The sequence below is a fragment of the Megalops cyprinoides genome, chromosome 20, assembly GCF_013368585.1.
Source record: "Megalops cyprinoides isolate fMegCyp1 chromosome 20, fMegCyp1.pri, whole genome shotgun sequence".
Classification (NCBI taxonomy): domain Eukaryota; kingdom Metazoa; phylum Chordata; class Actinopteri; order Elopiformes; family Megalopidae; genus Megalops; species Megalops cyprinoides.
Window position 1 is genome coordinate 24,770,001 of NC_050602.1, and position 19,236 is coordinate 24,789,236.

Sequence of the window (19,236 nt, forward strand, 5' to 3'; positions counted from 1 at the left end):
TCTCCAGCGGAGGAGACCCTGCCAGGTGCACCGCTGTGTGGGGGGAAATGGCCGGCACCGCTGCAGATGGTGACATTTTAGCTTAGCGATCGTTTCCCGTGCATGCAAAGAGGTCCTCCTCCTGGATCGGAATGGCAGAGCAAAATGGGTAAAAATTGGAGGTTCTCAGACAACAGGTCAGACTGAAACTGACCTCTGTAGCTAACTGCTGTGAAATATGACTTGGTTTGAATGCGTTTGGGGGGGCTGTTTGTGCCCCAGCCCTCACATACCAGAAAAACATTATTGGACTGGAAGGAGAGAATAATCAAGGCAGTTTGTGAGCCCTGAACCGGTCTTCAAACAGAACAGACATGGCACCATTTATTTAACTTCAGTTTTATCTGCTCTAACTGCATTGGAACTGGGAAAACCTCAAGGGGTCACTTTCTGTCAGTTGGAACTAGCTTTTCAGTGGTATTATCAGGTTAAACTGATTAGCCATCCGCTTGCAAAGGAAATGTAATCTCTGCCCTCATTATTAAATATGGCCAAGAGTCTGAGTTTCAGATGATCAGAACACCGCTCTTAAACCAGACGACATCTGAAAGCTCAGCAAAAACCTCTGGACAGAAAGGTTCCTCCTTTTAAATACTTTTCCCCCTCGAATGCACTTTCGATTTAGGTCCGGGTTCAGCAAAACGTCAGTCAACGCATTTGAAAAGACGCTTGTCAGTGCTGAGATTTTGCTTACTCTGCAGTTGTCTGTTTGCGCGCGATATCTGACAGAGACGGGAGAAATTGAATACATGTCAGAGAGCGTTCCTTTGTTAAGCGGGCAGCGGAGAGGAGAAAATGCCTCATCAGGGATCCGGTGGAAGATCAGAAGAAGAGCCTTCATGATACCCCTCTGTCAGAGGAAGCATCCCGGTAACTATAGCGATCCAGAAGGGAGTATTGCATGACTGATGCTGTCTGTTTGAAGTCTATTACAGCAAGGGAAACCGCACTGCCAAAGTGCCTCATTGCCACCTTGATAAAAGCGATAAGGCCTGTAGTATATACACTGTCGATATCTATATATAGTGGATTGGCTGCATAAGCTTTTCGTATTGACCTGTACATGCTCTCCCAGCTACAGAATTAAGATCCATGTGGAGCACTCATTTCCCCAGTATCATTTAGACAAAGGCCATCTACTTCATTGCAGCACAGATGATATGGTAATGCGTTTCCTCCATCTCAAGTTCAACTAGCAAAATGCCACTGTTGAGCACAGAAGGAAAGTCAGTTTTTGGGGTTCGTTGCTCGTGTGGGTGAGTGTATGGGGAGCCCTTTGGCTGCCCTGAGCCTCCTAATCCAGGCATGCGATAACCCCCCCAGAGCTGTGCCAGTGTTGAGAAGCTAGTTCTGCATGTCATGCGGGCGTTTTCTCCCAGCCTGGCCCAGGCAGACAGGTGCACAGAGGAATAATGTGCCAGTGCTTAAGGGTGGGACCGGTTACAACCAAATCTGCATCAGTAACCAGGCAGCTCACCTGTTCCTCTGGGCTTCGGAGGGTAGGGGTCATGGGGGTCAAAATGGCATCCTGCCCTGTGTGAGGCCGTGATGAGGGAATCGGTCAATAAGGAATCAATGACTACCTGGGCGGCATAGGAAATGGGCGAGGCAGGGGAGGCCGGGCGTGCCCGGTTGGGCCGTGGTGGTGGAGTGGCGGTGGGGGAGTGATTGGCATGCAAAGAGGCGGAGCACTTCAGTTGCTGGGCGTCCTGGCGGGGGCCCCACTCAGATGTTTACACAGCCGCCCTGCGAGAGAGCCTGGCAGGTGATTGGCAGAGAAGATGGGGCCGCCACCTTTTCCTCCTCCCCTCCACCGCCGCCGCTGTGGCTGACAGCACCCCCACACCCCCCCTCCCCCTCCCTTCCCAGCATGCCTCGCTCCCCCTCTTCCTGCCAGCAGCTCTGGCACGCTCCGCCGGCCTCGCTGTGACACTGCACTCGCTGTGACGTTGCACCGTTCGGAGCCCTGCGGCGGGGGGCGAGCGGCGCGGTTTAATGCGTGCGCCGGCCGCCGTGTTTCTCCCTCAGACCTGCGCGGCGCAGGGAGGGCTGCTGCGCCGTCGCATTCTCTGCACTGGAGCATCTGTCCTGCGACAGCACCCAGCCGGCAGCGTGCGGTCAGGCAGCCCGAGAGAGAGAGAGTGTGTGTGTGTGTGTGTGTGTGTGTATGTATGTGCGCGTGTGCATCTGTGTGTGTGTGTGTGTGTGCGTGCGCCCTCTCCTGCACACGTGTGCTCTCTGTGTGTGTGTGTGTGTGTGTGTGTGTGTGTGTGTGTGTGTGTGTGCGCCCTCTCCTGCACACGTGCTCTCTGTGTGTGTGTGTGTGTGTGTGTGTGTGTGTGTGTGTGTGTGTGTGTGTGCGCGCGCGTGTGTGCGCGTGTGTGCGCGTGTGTGCGTGTGTGTGTGTGCGTGTGTGTGCGTGTGTGTGCGTGTGTGTGCGTGTGTGTGCGTGTGTGTGCGTGTGTGTGCGTGTGCGTGCGTGTGTGTGCGTGTGCGTGCGTGTGTGTGTGTGTGTGTGCGTGTGTGTGTGTGTGTGCGCGCGCGCACCCAGCTATAACCGCAATCATCAATCTACAAATACGAGCTCCCGGGAGTGTCCGCTGCAGCGCCTGGCTCTCTGCTGTTTCACCCCGTCCCGGCTCCTGTGCAGGCTGCAGATTCCTGAGCAGGCACAGCTCCCCATCGAGCGCAGAGCAAGGCTTTTCTCAAAGAGGGATAGGCCTGTTTGCTGCTCGGGCCGACCTATGAGAGTCCATGCATCCATAACCGGTGATGTCATCCAAGCAGGTCTAGACCTTCCTTCCCCCCCCCCCCCTCCTTTTGGACGTGGTAGTTTGATAAACTGTCCAGGCGTTGCACAGCCTTCCTGGTGGAGGGTGTCCACTAATCGGGTTTTTTTTTTTTTTTTTGCACGCCATGCCTCTTTATTTGCACTCGGGGTGGGAAAAGTGCGAACAGTGATCTGATTTCCCGGTTCTTCCGACTGAGTCGAGGAGGTCGCTCTGTTAAGCGTGTAATGGGGCCTAATTATCGTTAATGGCCGGGATTTTTGATGAGTGGTTCAATTAGGCGGCCGGCATTCAAGCGCTGTCAAGTGAACCCATCGTGGGCGCTCCTCTCTGGATTCGGTATCAGAGTACATGGCTGGCCTGGCCTAGCCTGGGAGACGTACAGTGTTCAGCTCGAAACGCTCACTCTCTCATGTGCTTCTTTCATATTTACAGTCTTAGGCTTCCTTTATTGTCCCACCAAACTGTTTACAGTTATGTTGGATTCATGTTGATAAAATGATCCATTCAGCTGAATTGGAGCCCCTCCGCTTAAGGTCTATGTAATCGCTATGGTGTTTGATAGCTATAGGAGCTATCAGATGTGAGTGATTGTCCATTTGAAATGTTATGTAATCTGTTCTTTAGCATCAGCAAACTTCTTGTTGAAATCTAGCGGATTACTGTGGTGCTTATCTCCAGGAGCTGTCAAACTGTGGACGCTTGTTTATTTTTCCGTTAAGTGTTGCCTAGAAGGTGCAAACTCCTTTTTCACATTGGGAGAGTGGACAAATGGGAAAAAGAATCTGTTTAAAAAAAGACTGAGCGCTCTGTAGGTTACATCTCCAACACGTCACAGTTACTCCATGGTCTCGTCCTCGATTAGGGTGGAGATGAACGGTCTCTGCTCCCAGGAATGCTGAGGGTCTCTGAGAATGGAGCTCGTGGGGCACCCAGTCCTTTGGGGGTTAGTAGTAACGCTTGTAGCCTTGGAGCGATTTATCACGGTAATAGAGTCCTAATAGGATTGCGGGTTTATAAGCACACTGACCTGTCATTCTCACTGCTGTCCTAGCTGACCGCCAGCGCTCCATGAAGGTTACAGGAGGGGTTATGGAAACGTTTGTTTGAAATGTATCTGCAACTCCACAGTTCTGTGGTGTTGGGTGCAAGCCCTTATTGGGATTTCCAAGCCGGTGTCGTCATGGATGAAACTCCTCTGCATGTGAGGCTCTGATTGGTTAATGTGATTTTACTGTAAGTTGTTATTTCAGCTCGCTTTACCCTGATAGGTCTAGGCATGTTACAGAGCAGCGAATGTAAAGATTTCAGCTCTTGAATGGCGGCTATCCCTGTTCCTGGAGGCGGGGAACGTGACTGAATGTGGGTGAGGGAATGTGAGGCTGTGACCTCCGCCTTTTCGGTGTAATCGGATTGCTGGCCGTGTTTTTTCGGCGGCGGTGGGGCACTTGTGGAAAATCCAGCTTTGGAAGCGGCTGTCAGAGCGTGACGATAAGGTGGGCCTCGGGTTCGATTACAGCGAGAGACAGAGAGAGAGAGACGAGCGGAGTGCCAGGCTCCCGGCATTAAGACAGTTAAGACAGTTTCACCGTTGTCATTGATTGGGAACACAAGGCATGTTACAATATTTACTGCATGCATGCACAGTGTCTTGCATCTGTATAAACACAACATGACAACAAAAAAATTGGGGCTAAGATTTTCTTGGAGTAACCTTTTGACCGTAACTTGGTGTAATATTAATTGTGTGCAGTTAATCTGATTAGGTTGAGAGTTGAAATCCCAAAATGTTTGAATTTTGGCCTAATTAAACTACTGTGAGTGTTCAAGAACGTCATTCACATGAAGGGCTGCTGGTAGTCTGTGGAGTTGCACACTGAGAACGCCTGTGATCTTGGAAAGGTAACATTTGCATAATCGTGTCTGTGGGCTGTCTTAGAAACAGAACAGGTCAAGTCAGACGTCTGGCTCTTTTTTGCGAGGCAGACTGAGGCAAACCAGTAGTTTGTGGGCATCAGTTCAGAGCGACCGCTGCAGCGATCCATTAACCTAATAAGTTGTGTACATCTGTCGCCTGTGTCCACTGTCAGCCCATCCACATGGTATAGAGATCAGTGGGTCTGCGCAGCCCCTGGCTCTGAACTGATGCTTGTGAACAAGCAGGAAGCTTCAGAATTCCGTCAGTGGAGAGTGGGGTGAGGTGGCCTTATGCAGGTCAGACACAGTATGGTAGTCATAGCTGGGGTGCGAAAGACCCAGAATGCACCTGTCTGCAACAGGCTACCTGTACACACCCTCAGAGCGGCTCCACCAAAACCTCCCATTCACTTTCAGTCCAGAGAAATGCCAGTGCTCTTAAAGAGAACTTCCTTTGTACTCTCCTCCACAGATATTGTTACAGCTGAGCTAAGCTCTGGATTGCTGTACTCTGATTGCTGTTGATTAACAGACCGTTGGATTGACATATAAATGGCCAATTAATGCATTGTGGTGGAAGGTAGGTGAAGTGGGGGAAGCCCTGACTTGTAACTGGAAGATTGCATGTTTGAATCCCAGTAGTAGCGCTGCTGTCATACCCCTGAGCAAAAGGTACTCGGCTCTCTATCAAGGTGTGTGAAAAGAGTCGTATAAAAGCTGTTGAAGTTGTCATGGACGAGAGCAATTAATGTAATGTTCCTGTAGATGAATATTAAAAAACAAATACTATTCACCTTGGTCACAAGGTAAAGATAAGTTAATGGCTCACCGGCATTCAAGCCTCATGCTCTCTTGTGATGGGGGGGGGTAACCAAAGATCACCGGTCAGGCGGTACCAAAATGGCCAGTGCGCACTGTCACCTGGGCCACAGGTGAGGCCAGGTGAGGAGCAAGACTGAGAAGAACACCCGCCTGAGCAGCAGAGACCAGAGCCTAACAGCACTGAGGGAGGGTTCCACAGAGAAGGCCAATAGGAATGTGCCTTTTCAGGTCATGTGACACAGACACTTATGTCACTGTAGAAATTCCGCCCCTTCTGCTGTCCTCCTGTAAATAAGTGAGGGGCTGTTCATGTCTCACTCAAGGCTGGTGATGGATGGATGGATAGGTTGATAGGTGAATGTCTGGATGGATGGATACCATGTCAGTGTGTTATTAACAAATGACCAGGTGAGCACTGAAAGGTTGACCTGCATCATCACCAGTGCTGTAGTTTTGCTAAGAAAGAGGTTAGGGGTAGGAGCAAGCTCTTTCAGGCTTAGACAGCTCTCTCCCACCATGTCGGCGCTCTATATTATTTTTGTGTATTTCTCTGTCGGTCTCATCCTGTGAGTGGAATTACCTGAGCACTTTGTCAGCAAGCATACCGCATGTATGCAGCTTTAACGTACATACGCAGACTTATGGCTGTGGTGTGGGAGGCTAAGCTGTTTCGAGTGGTGGCAATGACCGTTCGTGTTCTGTGTGAGACAAGGCCGTTCGGATAATGCAATCTCTGTCTGTAACGGATCAGGCTGGGCCTCCAGCCCTCGGTAACCAGGGGGACATTCCTCCTCCAATCAGAAAAAAGAATGAACTAGATGAGGTCATTGTTTCCTGGGGACCCACGGCGTATCCTGCTCTTTATCCCAACAGAGCGTAATTATTACCGCCATTTATACGCCCCCTGAATTCAGAGCAGGTGTCTTAATTGATTAAGATTAGCGGTTCAATTAGCGGAACAATTAACTGAACAACTAATTAAGCTTAATCAATTAAGCCGAATACGAGTCGGGAGTTATTAGCATATTTGCCAGGACTCAGACGAACAGAAGTGAATGAGAAGCAGAAACACCTTTTATCTCAGATCTGTGCTTCCTCGGCCGCGTCGGATCGTGGTCTGTGCAGCGCCGCCGGAGAGGAGATAATCGGGCGGAGAAACGGCCTCCGCGGAAAAATGTCTGCGCCTCTGTTTGCTCAGAAATAAAGCGCCATGTTGTCGATGAGCAGCACACTTAGCTTTTATTGAGCCAAATTGATCCGAGCGGCAGCCTAGCACGCTGCTTCCTCCCCCCCCACCCCAGTAATAACCCGCTTTGTAGTTAGCCAACGGCCCCTCAGCCGAGGGCTTCGTTTTGGGGACGTCGGAAGCTCAGAAGTGGCCCGCTGTGCCGTTAATTAGAACATCTGAGGGCAGTTTGTCTTTGGTGCTCGTAAAGGTCAGTGGTCCCCGCTTTACTTTTCATTTAATTTATTTGTACTTCGCCGTCGCGTCCCAGATTATCCCCCTGGGGGGTTGGGTGGTGCTGGGCCTTAGCCGCTATGATCTGTCATCTCTGCAGACCAGAAACGCCTCGTTTTCCTGCTTATTTTCCTCACGATCTGTGGCCTTGTTTGGTTTACGCGGCATGCGTTCGAGTAACACTCGTTTGTAACTGGAGCCGCATTGAGAACCTTAACAGCGGTGATACGTCGCTGCGTTGGGACCAAATCTAGCTGTAATGTAGATGTCAAACTCGGAGTCACTTTCTAGTGAGATGTGCCAGAAGCTCTTTTATTCTGCATTCAGCTTGTCTGTGTTTTGGGGAGTTTTGAGTGAGATGAGCCATGAATACAGGGTGCTGAGTTTTTGTTTTTTTTTCTTTTTTTTGGGACACTTTATCAATGATGTGTTCGTGCGGACACCGTCCATCTATGTGGAGTACTGACTGCGAACGCTCAATATTGCTGCAGGCTGTGTCATCCTGAATGGCCTCTGACCCCTGACCCCTGACCTTTCTCTCCCCCACAGAGTGCCGCTGCAGCCCCCAGCCCGGTGCTCGGAAACATTCCCCCCAGCGATGGCATGCCCGGCGGACCCATCCCTCCAGGATTCTTCCAGGTGAGTTCCCCTGCCGGCCTGCTCTTTTCCCAGGTAGCCCCCCCCGAGCCCCCCAGACTCTCCTCCTAGTTGCCAAACAAACAACAGTGTAATGCGATGTAATGTCCTTCCCAGTGTTCCTGCAGCCTGCCATGCAGACAGCTCCAGCCGAATGGACGTCTTGGCAGCCTGTAGTGCATGGAGAGGACTCTTGTTTGTTTGTCTCTCCTCTGATGCACTGGCCCTGAGTAAAGCCTACTCTCTGAGCCTCGTCTGCCTTAATCAGTGAGGTGTTTCCCAGTCACACCCACAATCTCCCCCGTCAGTGATGTCGGGCGCCAGACCGCGCTCTGGGTGTGTCCTCTAAAACCAGCACCGCCTACCTGTGGGTTACCATGGCACCGCGGAGACTGATGGTCATCTCCCCAAATGGGTGGAGCACGTTTTAACCGGGGATCTTGAGAGGGGGAGGGGGGCAGGGCAAGGCTTTCTCTCAGGGGAGGAGGGAGCACAGTGCCTTTGCTCTTGCAGCTGCTGCAAGCCTGCTCCACTGACCACCTAACTGATCACTGCCAGTGCAGAACCGTAGGGCCAGTGGGCTCTGTGCCCTGTGCTGTGCCCTGTGCCTCAGAATGCAGGCTGAGATGGAGGCAGTGTGGCTGTGTGCGTGGGGGAGCGGTGTGGCACTGTGGGAAGGCCCTCCATTACACCCGAGACCACACTGCCAGCCTGAACTAACCCGCTCCTCATTGCTGCCTTTATAAGTGATTTGCGCTGGTGGGGAGGGGGGTGGTGGCAGTGGAGGTCTTACTCGCACTGATGAAATGGAAAGTTGCACATAAATCAATGTCTTCTGCCCCTGTGTTTAGCCGTGCATCAGCAGTAAGCGTGAAATATGTTCAAGATAACAAAGCTCCGCCGTGGCGGCTGAGTCTCTACTGCCCTCTAGTGGCGCCTCTCAGCTGCAGGTTTTTTTCCCTGGTCTGTGCTCGTCCACGTTCATCGTCCATCAGAATATTGAGGCATTGTCTCGGAGGGCTAAGGTTCCCCTCATGATTGTGAAGTGGTAACGTTGCCGTCGAGTGTGTGATACTGTCATGAATTATTAGCGAGGGCCGTGGCGTTCATACACAATTTGCTTAAGTGAGGCCACACAAAGAGTGTCTGTGCTTGTTATTTTCCGATCTATTGTTACAGTTGGACTTGCATTTGTAGAACATGACAGTGGAGTCAGATTTTTTTTTAACCCCTGTTTTTTCGCAACTGATTTTTTTTCCCATCAAAAATCAGCAAACGCTGTGCCCTCCGCTCGTCACCTCCGTTGTATACCTTTCTCCTTGTGGTGTTGTAACATTCGCTTTCAATTACATTTTCCTAACAGCTCTGCTAAACCAGTTTTCTCATCTAGCTCTAAAAAGCTGCTCACAGCACACGGAATGGCAAGGGTCGGTATACACCCAGCACGTCCGTTAGACGTTGTTGTATTCATTGTAAGCTATCTAGTAATTCATTGTAAGTGTCTATACAAAGGCTATGCAAAGCTAGCCCTGTACGTTGCTGAAATGGGGGACCATATCTCCATCTGTGATAGATGGGTCCCTTGATTAACAGGCCCTCACTCCACCCCCTTTAACCTCATTTGTCACACATCCCACTTCCTCTCAGTAACTCTGTCCTGCACATGCAGTGTATTGTGGGTCTACAGAGCAGCTGCTGGTAGAATGGGGACCTAACAGATGGAAATGAACAGCAGAGATACAGAAGCCTGATTTGAATGATCACACATCGTCAGTCGGCCTCCCCGAGGGAACTGCCGCGTATTGTCACGTTTAGGAAGCTTGTACAGTCCTGCAGAATGTACAGTGCTGTAAACGGACAGCACACATAAAGAAAGGAAATTTGCCACTATAGAAGCGTATGAATGTCTGACATTCCTGGCATAGTTTTGGGAAGTGCATCGGATGCATGAGGGAGGTGTGTTTGACGGCACGGTGTAGGGAGGCGGTAAATGCCTGCCCCGTTGAAGGGGTCCTCCAGCAACCCCCTCCTCAGAGCCCCCTCTTCCCCCCCGGGGGATTGGGGAGGAAGTCACGAAATTTGCTCAGGATACTGACTGATCCACCCTGTGCCACACTTATCCCCTCCCCCCTGCCTTTGCCCCAGTGAACAGGAAGCAGGAAGCAGGAAGTGTAGCCACCGTTCACAGCAGGGACCGCGAGTCTCGCATGCGGCTGCCTCCCGGGAGGGAACTGTGGGCGTCTTGACACAATCGCACCCCCCAACTTTCTTTAAATGGGTGTGGATGTGCAAGAACACTTACCACAACCCTGACACCTTCTCTGAGAAATCCCACCATACTGGAGGCCCGGGTCTCCCTCTCCATCTCCACTGTGAGGAGCGCCATGTTTATTTAGGGGAGGGTGCCTGAGTCTTTGCACAAAAGCCACCCATCCATCATTCTCTCCCCGTTCGGAAAGTTTTGGGAGGTTCCAGGTTTCCAGTTTTGGTGCACTGTCCCCAAAGCCACTTCTCCTGACCCAAAAAGGGCTGCTCACCCAGGCTGCATGTGTAATAGATGCCCTATCAAGTGATTCATATTTCATCTTTTCATATTTCATATTCATCAACACGCATTCATATTCTTCACATTTAGTCTTTACTTTGTACATTGATCTGTTTGCTGACAGTTGTGGAACACTATACACTTAATGTCTCGAAGGTAAATTAGCATGAGCTTGTGGGTCTGGGAGAAAGTAACGTGGAACATTGCAGCTTTGGTTTCTGATTATACTTACATAGAAGGGGGGAGGGGCCTGGCAATTCATAGACAATTCTCCAGCAGTTAGTTGCGTTTGGATATGTAGATGTATGAATATATGGATATAGTTTCACGTTTTAGTTAAAAACTAAAATGTGAAAACCTTAAAAAAACCTTGATAACCCACATGCAGTTTATTGTTATTATTATTATTTTTATTAAATGTTCAGTTTATGAATGACAGCTGTCACATACTAAGTTCAGGTATCTGCAGGTGGACCCTCACCCTTGAGTCGGTTGATGTCTACTGTCTGGGGGTAGTCATGTTTCTGCCGGCCAGTCTTCCTTAAACCCGGCTTGCAGCAATGAGAGTTCCCTCTCCTGAGCGCGGCACCATCTGCTCAGACCGTGGAAGCCTCCTCAGCCCGCCTCTGTTTCTCCCTGCTCCTCTCCAAGCGGGCTGGTGTTTGGAAACAGCACGGCGCTCCACCACGTTTTCGCTCTCAGCCCGACCCCCTCTCTTCCCCCCCCCGGGCTGACGTTTGTTTCCCCACAAGCGGCGGTGTCTCCATTCATGCCTCCTGGCACTGGCTGCAGCTCGCCCCTCGCCGCACAAAGGCGGCAGCTGCTGCAGCCGCCGCCTGCCTCTCCACACTCCTTCCCCTCCCCTTTAATTCTGCCCCACTCTAATTTCCACTCTCCTGTCCCTTTAATTAGGCCGGGCTGTAATCGCCGCAATTAGCGCAGCGGTGGGCCCCTGTTCCGGCGATGAAGCCTAGCCGTCTTGCGCCGAACCGCGCTGCAGCTGCTTAACGCACATCAATTAAGCTCGTTAATGTTTGCTTGTTAAGGACCCCTCCTATGATGGCGGGCCTGGCGTGGCTGCCGGGTCAGCAGCAGCGCAGGTATGCGCAGCCGACTGCACAAAGCGTCTGCGGCGAGCTGGAGGTGGTGCTATCCCATCAGCCCCGGTGCAGCACGGTGTCACATGCCATTACTGTGCGGGCCTCCATCTCCCCCTACCGCTCTGTGCAAGATGTCAGCTCCCAATCTTTCACAGTCCACTTCAATCCTCAGAGAGCTCAATCTCTGATACTGAGTGCCAGGCAGAGAGACAGTAGATAACCATTTTCTGAAGGCTTGGGTATTGAACTGAACACCTCCAGTGACAGACTGAACTTTGAGTGTGCTGAAACGGTAATTCCTCCTAGATCAGCACTCTAGGACTTCTCTCATGCTGTGTGGATGTTTGGAGCAACAGTATTCAGGTCGCAGAACTTCCGTGGTTTGTGACGTGTTGCATTTTTGCGGTGACGGGTCTATAAATCAGATCTAGTTCATCAGTAACTGTCACGGTAACACACCTTTAGCAGTAGTGATTTGATTGACAGGTGAATTGTGGCTGTCGTGGGCACGCAGCAGAGCGGAGTGGTTTTGTCTTGCAGAAAGTCCCTCTTTTTAAGCCTGAATGTCACACTTGCACCTCTGTTTTCCGATGGCTGAAATGATGTCACAAGCATTTGGCTGTGGCTCCAAAAAGACCATGTTTGGCCAAACAGACCTGCACCCCTCTCCTGGCTCTGGCTCTGGCTCTGGCTCTCTCTCTCTCTCTCTCTCTCTCTCTCTCTCTCTCTCTCTCGCTAACCCCTCCCCCTCTGTAGCTCTGCCTGTATGCTTGTGCTTTCTGGTGCCGTGGTAACCGGCTCCCTCTCTGGCTTTCTAACTCTGCAGGGCCCACCTGGCTCCCAGCCCTCCCCCCACGCCCAGCCTCCAACTCACAACCCTAACAACATGATGGGACCTCACAGTCAGGTAACCCCCCAAATTCACGCCCGGCCCCCTCTCTCTCTCTGTGCGCCTACTTCCTCTCTGTCTACCCCTCACGCCTAGCCTCCAGCTCACAACCCTAACATCACGATGGAACCGCACTGTCAGGTATAACCCCACCCAAATCCATCCTGGCCCACTTCCTGTCTGTCATTTCCCTGCACAGTAGTTATTTTCCCTCACCAAAAACATGCAGATAAAAGCACAAGTACAGTTACTGGAAATAACCTATGTATCCTATCATATCTTTATTTTTCCTTGTTTTTCAGGCCAGTTGGAAAAAAAAATATGAATGTCCATTTTAGAATACATCTTACAGTAATTACATATGGAGTATGTAATGCCTGTCAGTATTATGTATCACTAAAACATGAATTACTGCCTTTTGTATAGCTAACTGCATGAGTAATTTGCAAAAAATGTATAAATTGAATAATAAATTGCATTGCAATGGCAGGATTGTATTTTGTGTGAACAAAAGGTTTTTCAGAAGGGTTTCTGGGGACAGGGGATTACTCATGGCACTGCCCTCTCAACTCTATTTTTATGTTTTTGACGCATGTCTTTGTGTATTTCTTGCCCTCCTATCTGAATTCATCAGCTTCATGTCGAGAGCAGAAAGTAGAGTCCTTTGCTAATCTGGGGAACAGCTGAACACTTCCAGGTCTAAGTTTGGTTCCATAACTTAGCCTTTGAGGTTCTCTTCATTTACAGAAGGGGCAGTCCGTTTCATTAATGGTGGTTATTGTGTCAAATTCGCAGCCTCTATAATCATAACCCTGACAAATTAATTACATGAAGTATGTCGAAGAGTGGGTGATTCCTTGTAGAAGAAGGCTTTTGAACCTTAAATTCTATATAACTGGCATTTCAGGGGGCAAAGAGTATGATTCATTATTCCATAATTAAATATTGGTACACTGAGAGGTTGTTTCACAGCTGATCCAACCTTCATTTTCAGGAGCTCAGTAGATGTTACATGTACTGACAGAGAGCAAATATTGCACTGTGGCTTTGAAAATTGTACTGTAAGATTCAAAGCTGTTGTCGTCTGTTCAGCAGTAAGAGTTACCAAACTGTATTGCTGTCCATTACTGGTTTCATGTGGGGTAAAAATGGCTGATCTCATTATAACTTCCTGATGAGACTTGAGTGTCGATGTTAAGTCGGGTGACAGAGCAGTGGATTTTTCGTCACCGCTTGTTGATCCTGCTGCAGGGGGTACGCAATTACCTGTAACGCAGGTGTCACTGACAGACTCTTTACTTTTCAGCCTTTCATGTCTCCACGGTACGCAGGAGGCCCAAGACCCCCCATCAGAATGGGAAACCAGGTAAAGTACCTGAACTGTCCTCTCCGGCCAACACCCCAGCACTCCGGCAATGGGTGTGAGGATTTACTGATTGGCTGACCCTCAAACAGCTAATATCCTGGCAGTATTCTAATGTTTTATTCAACTTCTAATATTGACGAGTGCTTCTAATATGGTTGACTCCTTATGGTTTTTTGCTTGTGTTGTACTCTATCTCACTTGTAAGTTGCTTCGGATAAAAGTCTGCCAAATTAATAAATGTAAAATGTAAAAGCGGGGGGGGGGGGGGGGGCATGTTTTCTTGTTACGGTGTTGCATTTTAAGGCATGCATAGGACAGTATCGTTGTAGTGTTCTTGTATTGTCTGTTCTGTTGGTGGCAAAATGTGTCTGTAATGCCTTTTGGGAAATACAGCATTATGTATTCATGGTCCACCTCTGGTCATTAGGAACTGTAATCTCTTAGAGAAGAGATTTGTAACCTAACTGCCTCTCTGAGGCAGTAAGTCAGGTCTTCCCATCCAGCCCAAATGGCACGGAATACATTAAAATGGCATTAATCCTAGCAAATTATGTAATTGATCCAGTATTGTTGGAAATGGAAGGAGTCCCAGGTTAAGTGCTTTCCAGGGCAGAGCTAGCCATCATGAAAACACAAAATTGAGTTTGCACACTAGTCTTATGCTCCTGAGTGCTTGTTAATTTATTTGCACACACAAACGGCAACATTTCACACGTCCCGAGGTGACCCTCGACAACAGGAGTTTGTTCTGTCTTTATTCCTGGGTTGGATTTGTTGTGAGTGTCTGTTGGCAGTGATATTTATTGTAACCAAACCTGACCTGCCTCAACGAATGACATAAATCGCCTGTCCTCTGCATGTTGTTACAGCAGTAATAACTGTTACAGCAGTAAGTTCCTCATATGCAAGAAAAATCAGATGGGTGCTTTTTCCCATCCTTGGAAAGCTCACATTTCCTACCTGAAAAGACCTTTTAGGTTGGGTGTTTTTATTGTTTTTTTTTTTTTGGTTCCTTTGTTTCTTGAAGGGAGGTTCCACTGATCAAAGTCAGCTTAGTTACTTTATTACTGTTAGTGTATGATAGAGTTGTACTCTGTTAGTACTGTTAGTATGTAACGTGTTGTACTGTAGATCAGAATGCTTGCACTGGGAACCACACTGACTGATACATCTTTCTCTCTCCCTCTCCCATTTTGTCCCCCTTTTTCCCTTTCTTTCTTTCTCTTACTTATCCTCTCATTCATTCTATTCCTGTCTGCTCTGCTCTCTTCCATCTGTCTATCTATCTGTCTATAAATCTGTGTGTCTGTCTGTCTGTCTGTCTATCTGTCTCAATCCATCTGTCTATCTATCTGTCTGTTGTCTTTCGATCTAGCCTCCTGGTGGAGTTCCAGGAGGCCAGCCCCTGATGCCCAACACAATGGACCACGCACGGCAACAAGGTGAGGTGGTGGGACCCCCCCCCCTGTTGCTCCCTCCCTGGGGCTGTCAGTGCACCCCTGCCGCAGACACAGGAGCCCCCCCCCCCCCCCCGATTAGTGCCCAGATCCTCCCCAGCCCAATCTCCCGCTCTCCCGTCTCCCCTCAGCGCCGCTGACCCCAGATCAGTGATCGCCTGCAGAGAGGAAGCACTGCTCAGTGGTTAGAGCAGGGAGAAGTGGAGCAGTTTAAAATGAAACCTGGAGTTTTCTGTATCGCAGATGCTTTTCCAGCATATCTTTTGATGGGAGTCTTAGCAGTCCACAGTCAGCTCTGTGGAAGGCCCAGTCCTGACCATGGCTGTACAGTTTTTTTTGTGGGTCTTGGACAGTGGAGCGATTTCTGTTTTAAAAAATACATGGACAAAGGATAAAAGAAAGGATCAAAGAAGGACAGCAGAGTAATTCTACGGCCCAGCCGTATGCGTTAACAGTGGTGTGCTTGTTTCCAGGGCATCCCAGTTTAGGGGGACCAATGCAGAGGATGAACCCCCCGCGAGGAATGGGCCCTATGGGACCGGGTCCCCAGGTATACCCACAATGCCTCACTGTTGCCCCAGTCACGACTTCCGCACGCTGACACATGTGATAACCCTGTTATGCACAACACCAAAATTGCCACAGTGTTATTTAGCCTGGTTTGGCTCTCGAAATGGCACCTTGATATTAATCCACCCGGGCGTATTTGCTTACCCTGGAAAGTTGGGCACCCTGCTTCAGGCATTGCCAGCCCAGGCTCTCCCAGAAACATGAGTGCTGTCTTAAATGTAGCCGTTTGGCAAGGGCTGATTGGCTCTTCAAAAATGTGGCCTCCACGGGAGCCCGGCCTTCGGTTTCAGTAACGGCAATGCTGTTGGCTACTGATGCCCTAACCAGATAAACCCAGCTAATTTTAGGCATGGCAGGTACAGCCTGGATTAATATTTAACCGAGAGATTGAATATGCATCGTAGTTACCGAAACCCTTTTGTTCCCTGTTGGAAGGTTTCCGACAGGTGTGTACAAGTGGCAACCATTGTGTCTCATCTGAAGCACTTTACTGGCAGAAGTGGGGGGGGGGGCTCTCTGTGACATCTGTGGTCTTATATTTCCACATGACTGTCTTTGCCACTCTTTGTGGTATGGAGTACTTTGTCTTCCTTTCCAATCTTTTATTTATTAACACCTTATGTTGACATCACCCTAATTCACTCTCTCCGTTATATCTGAACATCATATTTCTCTTGATTCATCTCCTCCAGTAGTTATTTACAAGTATTCAAGTATTACAAGTAAAAACGGAATCTGAATTTCACCCACTTGCGATCCCGTAAGACACCCTGTGGCGGAGATCCTGTAATGGAACGGAATTACCAGCCCTCATTGTAGAGCAGATCCTGTAAATCCTTGGCGAGAGTAACAGCGTTTGCACAACGCTTCGGAAAGTGAAGTCACAGCTTCCGATACCGGCGGTGTTTTTCCTCCTAACAATTATCTTAAGACACGTCAGTCATTCGTCGCGTGTTTTGCGTAAGCTGTCTGACAAACTGGAGCCCGCATTCCGTTCCTAAGCTCCTAACAATAAGCAGACATTGGGGGGGGGGGGGGCAGGAAGTGGTTCAGCATCTGCATTTCTCCATGCATCCTCTGTTCACTGTGTCTCTCTGAAGGTCTCTGCTGTGACACAGTCTTCTTCATCCCGGTACATTTCCTTCCTACTAACCCTCTTTTTCTTCTCTTCTCTTCTCGGGTGTCTTCTGGTTATGGTAGTCTGATCCTTGGTTATCATTGCAGAACTATGGCGGCGGAATGAGACCTCCACCCAACTCAATAGGTCCCGGCATGCCCGGAATCAACATGTAAGGCGCCCGCACGCTCCCACACACGCCCGCACCCGCCTGGGCGAGGCTTCCCCAGAGAGCACACTCTGAAGACACACGTCACTTCTGTGACCTCTTTCCCAGAGATGTTTTGTACTTTTTTTGTGTGAAGGTGTTACATACCGGTGTTGAAAGCTGTAGTGTATTTAAGCCTTTTTTTCCCTCAAGGCTCAGTGTAAGTCCATGTAGCCAGGTGTTAAACAGCCTTTCTCTCTTCTCTTGCAGGGGCCCTGGTCCTGGTCGCCCATGGCCCAACCCCAACAATGCTAACTCGGTGAGTGTGGAAAAGACCCACTGTGTACTTCTTCAGAATGTGACCGTATCACAAAATATTACTTTGGCTCATAAAGTGAGCTCAGTACTTTCTGCTGGCGATGATGTTTATTGTTACATATCTATCTATCAAAAATGGAATTTAAAATGAAAATGGATGTATGAGGTGTTTATTTTATAATACTGTATGTGTTAATGCAGTGCGCTTTCTTCATAGATCCCGTACTCATCATCATCTCCCGGCACATACGTGGTAAGATGGCTCATTGGAGCAGTTGGGCAACAGTCATTAAATCCATGCATTTTCTTTGTTGTTTACTGTAGATTGACTAAGCAATGGAGTAATACAAATGCAAGAGATGAAGAAAAATCATATAGTTCATGACATTGAAATGTCTATTCAAGTACTGTAGTAACTTTGCATTTTGAGGTTTCTCTAACATCTAGCAGTAGTTGCAGCTGTAGATCACACAGTGGCTGAGAAAAATCTTATTTGAGATTTAACCTGTTCCTTGCCGACACAAATCCGCACTTATACAGCTAGAATATGTATCTTGCGTGCTTTGTTCAAGGGTTGCAGAAGCAGTGTAATCCCACTGAGGATTCAAACCAAACTTAGTGCGAGTAGCGTGTTAAATACAGTGGGAAGTGCAGTTCTGGCTTACTACTATTACTGTCCACTGTGTTTCTTCCCCAATGGAAGCACAGCAGCAACAACGAAAGTTTGTGTTGGCAGGGTAGTGGAGCCTGAGAATGGAGGGGGGGTGAGGATGGTTCATGTCTGCTCATCTGTTAGGCCTAGATGATGTCCTTGACTGGTGTTGACTGGTATGACCCAACAGAGCACTGACTGAGCACTTGGCCTTCATGTGTCTAATGTGCTTGTAAATGCCCCTCCCCACCTCAGGGTCCACCTGGAGGAGGAGGCCCCCCTGGCACCCCCATCATGCCCAGTCCAGCAGGTAAGCTGACCCAATTGTAATCTTGAATCGCTTCCACGATCGGCATCAGGGATAGGTGTTTCCACCAGGGCCAGCAACATGCAGGCTTGGAGTCACCTTTCGCTTCACCACTGTGCATGTGGCAGGCCGGGTGTGGTGACTCCCTTTCCAAGAAATAGTTTCAGGTTAATTCACTGAGAGAGGCAGTGAGGCAGAACACAGCCCTGCAAGTTCTGTGGCTCTGCAGAACCGGAGCGGCCCATTGCTGGTTTCCATCTCAGCAGTCTCTTGGAGCGTCATTTTGGCATCATTTTGATGAGTCACGTACTTGTGATACCAGATCATATCAGCAACAGCCGTGTGCCTCTCCCTCTCTCTCCCCTCCCAGATTCCACGAACTCCAGTGACAACCTCTACACAATGATCAACACCGTACCGCCTGGAGGCAACAGAACAAACGTGAGTGGCGATGCGGTGCACTGGCACAAGGGTAGCCCTGGAGCTCCGGCTCTAGGCATGTTCTTAACCACAGATCGCCATTGTGGGCTAAAGTAACATTCCAGGAGGAGCTGCTGGAACATTAAGCCCCACTCACACTTGAACACAGACTATCTGGTGTGAGTGTGGGTCTGGGTCTGGGTTGATTGTGTTGTTAGTATAGTGGTGCATGTGTGTGTTTTTGTGTGTAGCGGGTTTGTCTGCATAGGTGGGCAACGCGAAATCCATACCAGTGTACCACATTTCGGATGTGTGTGTTATGGGTTATTGGAGCACGGAACATTCTGGTCCCCCATCATGTGTGCCTGTTGATGTCACACCGTACACCTTGAAGCTCAGACCTTACACCTCCATACACAGGGATGTTCTTCCCCCTCCATACACCCCAAAAGACCATATCACCCCCTGCTGACCCAATCATCCAACCTCTGTACCCATCAGAGGCCTGATCAACCCATCATCCACTTAGACTTCCCAACCCTTCCCAAGTCAGTTTTTATAGGACATAACCCACCAACTGAGCTAAAATGTCCTGCACAGGTCTCCAGCCACCCCACAGCAAATATAGCCCTATAGCCTGGCTTCTCTATAGCCATGTTTAATATTTTCTAAAGGGTTTGCTTGC

At 49.3% G+C, this 19,236-nt stretch overlaps 1 protein-coding gene across 4 annotated transcripts in view; it reads left to right on the forward strand.

Annotated features, from left to right (window-relative positions):
* ssbp3a (single stranded DNA binding protein 3a) overlaps positions 1-19,236 on the forward strand; it is a 50,054-nt gene that overhangs the window by 28,748 nt on the left and 2,070 nt on the right. Inside the window, exons 5-14 of one of the 4 annotated variants that reach the window (XM_036553947.1) lie at positions 7,576-7,665; positions 12,134-12,214; positions 13,503-13,562; positions 14,938-15,004; positions 15,493-15,569; positions 16,790-16,878; positions 17,125-17,173; positions 17,390-17,425; positions 18,080-18,134; positions 18,502-18,572. In XM_036553947.1, coding sequence (XP_036409840.1) covers positions 7,576-7,665; positions 12,134-12,214; positions 13,503-13,562; positions 14,938-15,004; positions 15,493-15,569; positions 16,790-16,878; positions 17,125-17,173; positions 17,390-17,425; positions 18,080-18,134; positions 18,502-18,572 — 675 coding nt within the window. The remainder of the gene's footprint in view (positions 1-7,575; positions 7,666-12,133; positions 12,215-13,502; positions 13,563-14,937; positions 15,005-15,492; positions 15,570-16,789; positions 16,879-17,124; positions 17,174-17,389; positions 17,426-18,079; positions 18,135-18,501; positions 18,573-19,236) is intronic. The other 3 variants (XM_036553948.1, XM_036553949.1, XM_036553950.1) reach the window with 3 other exon arrangements.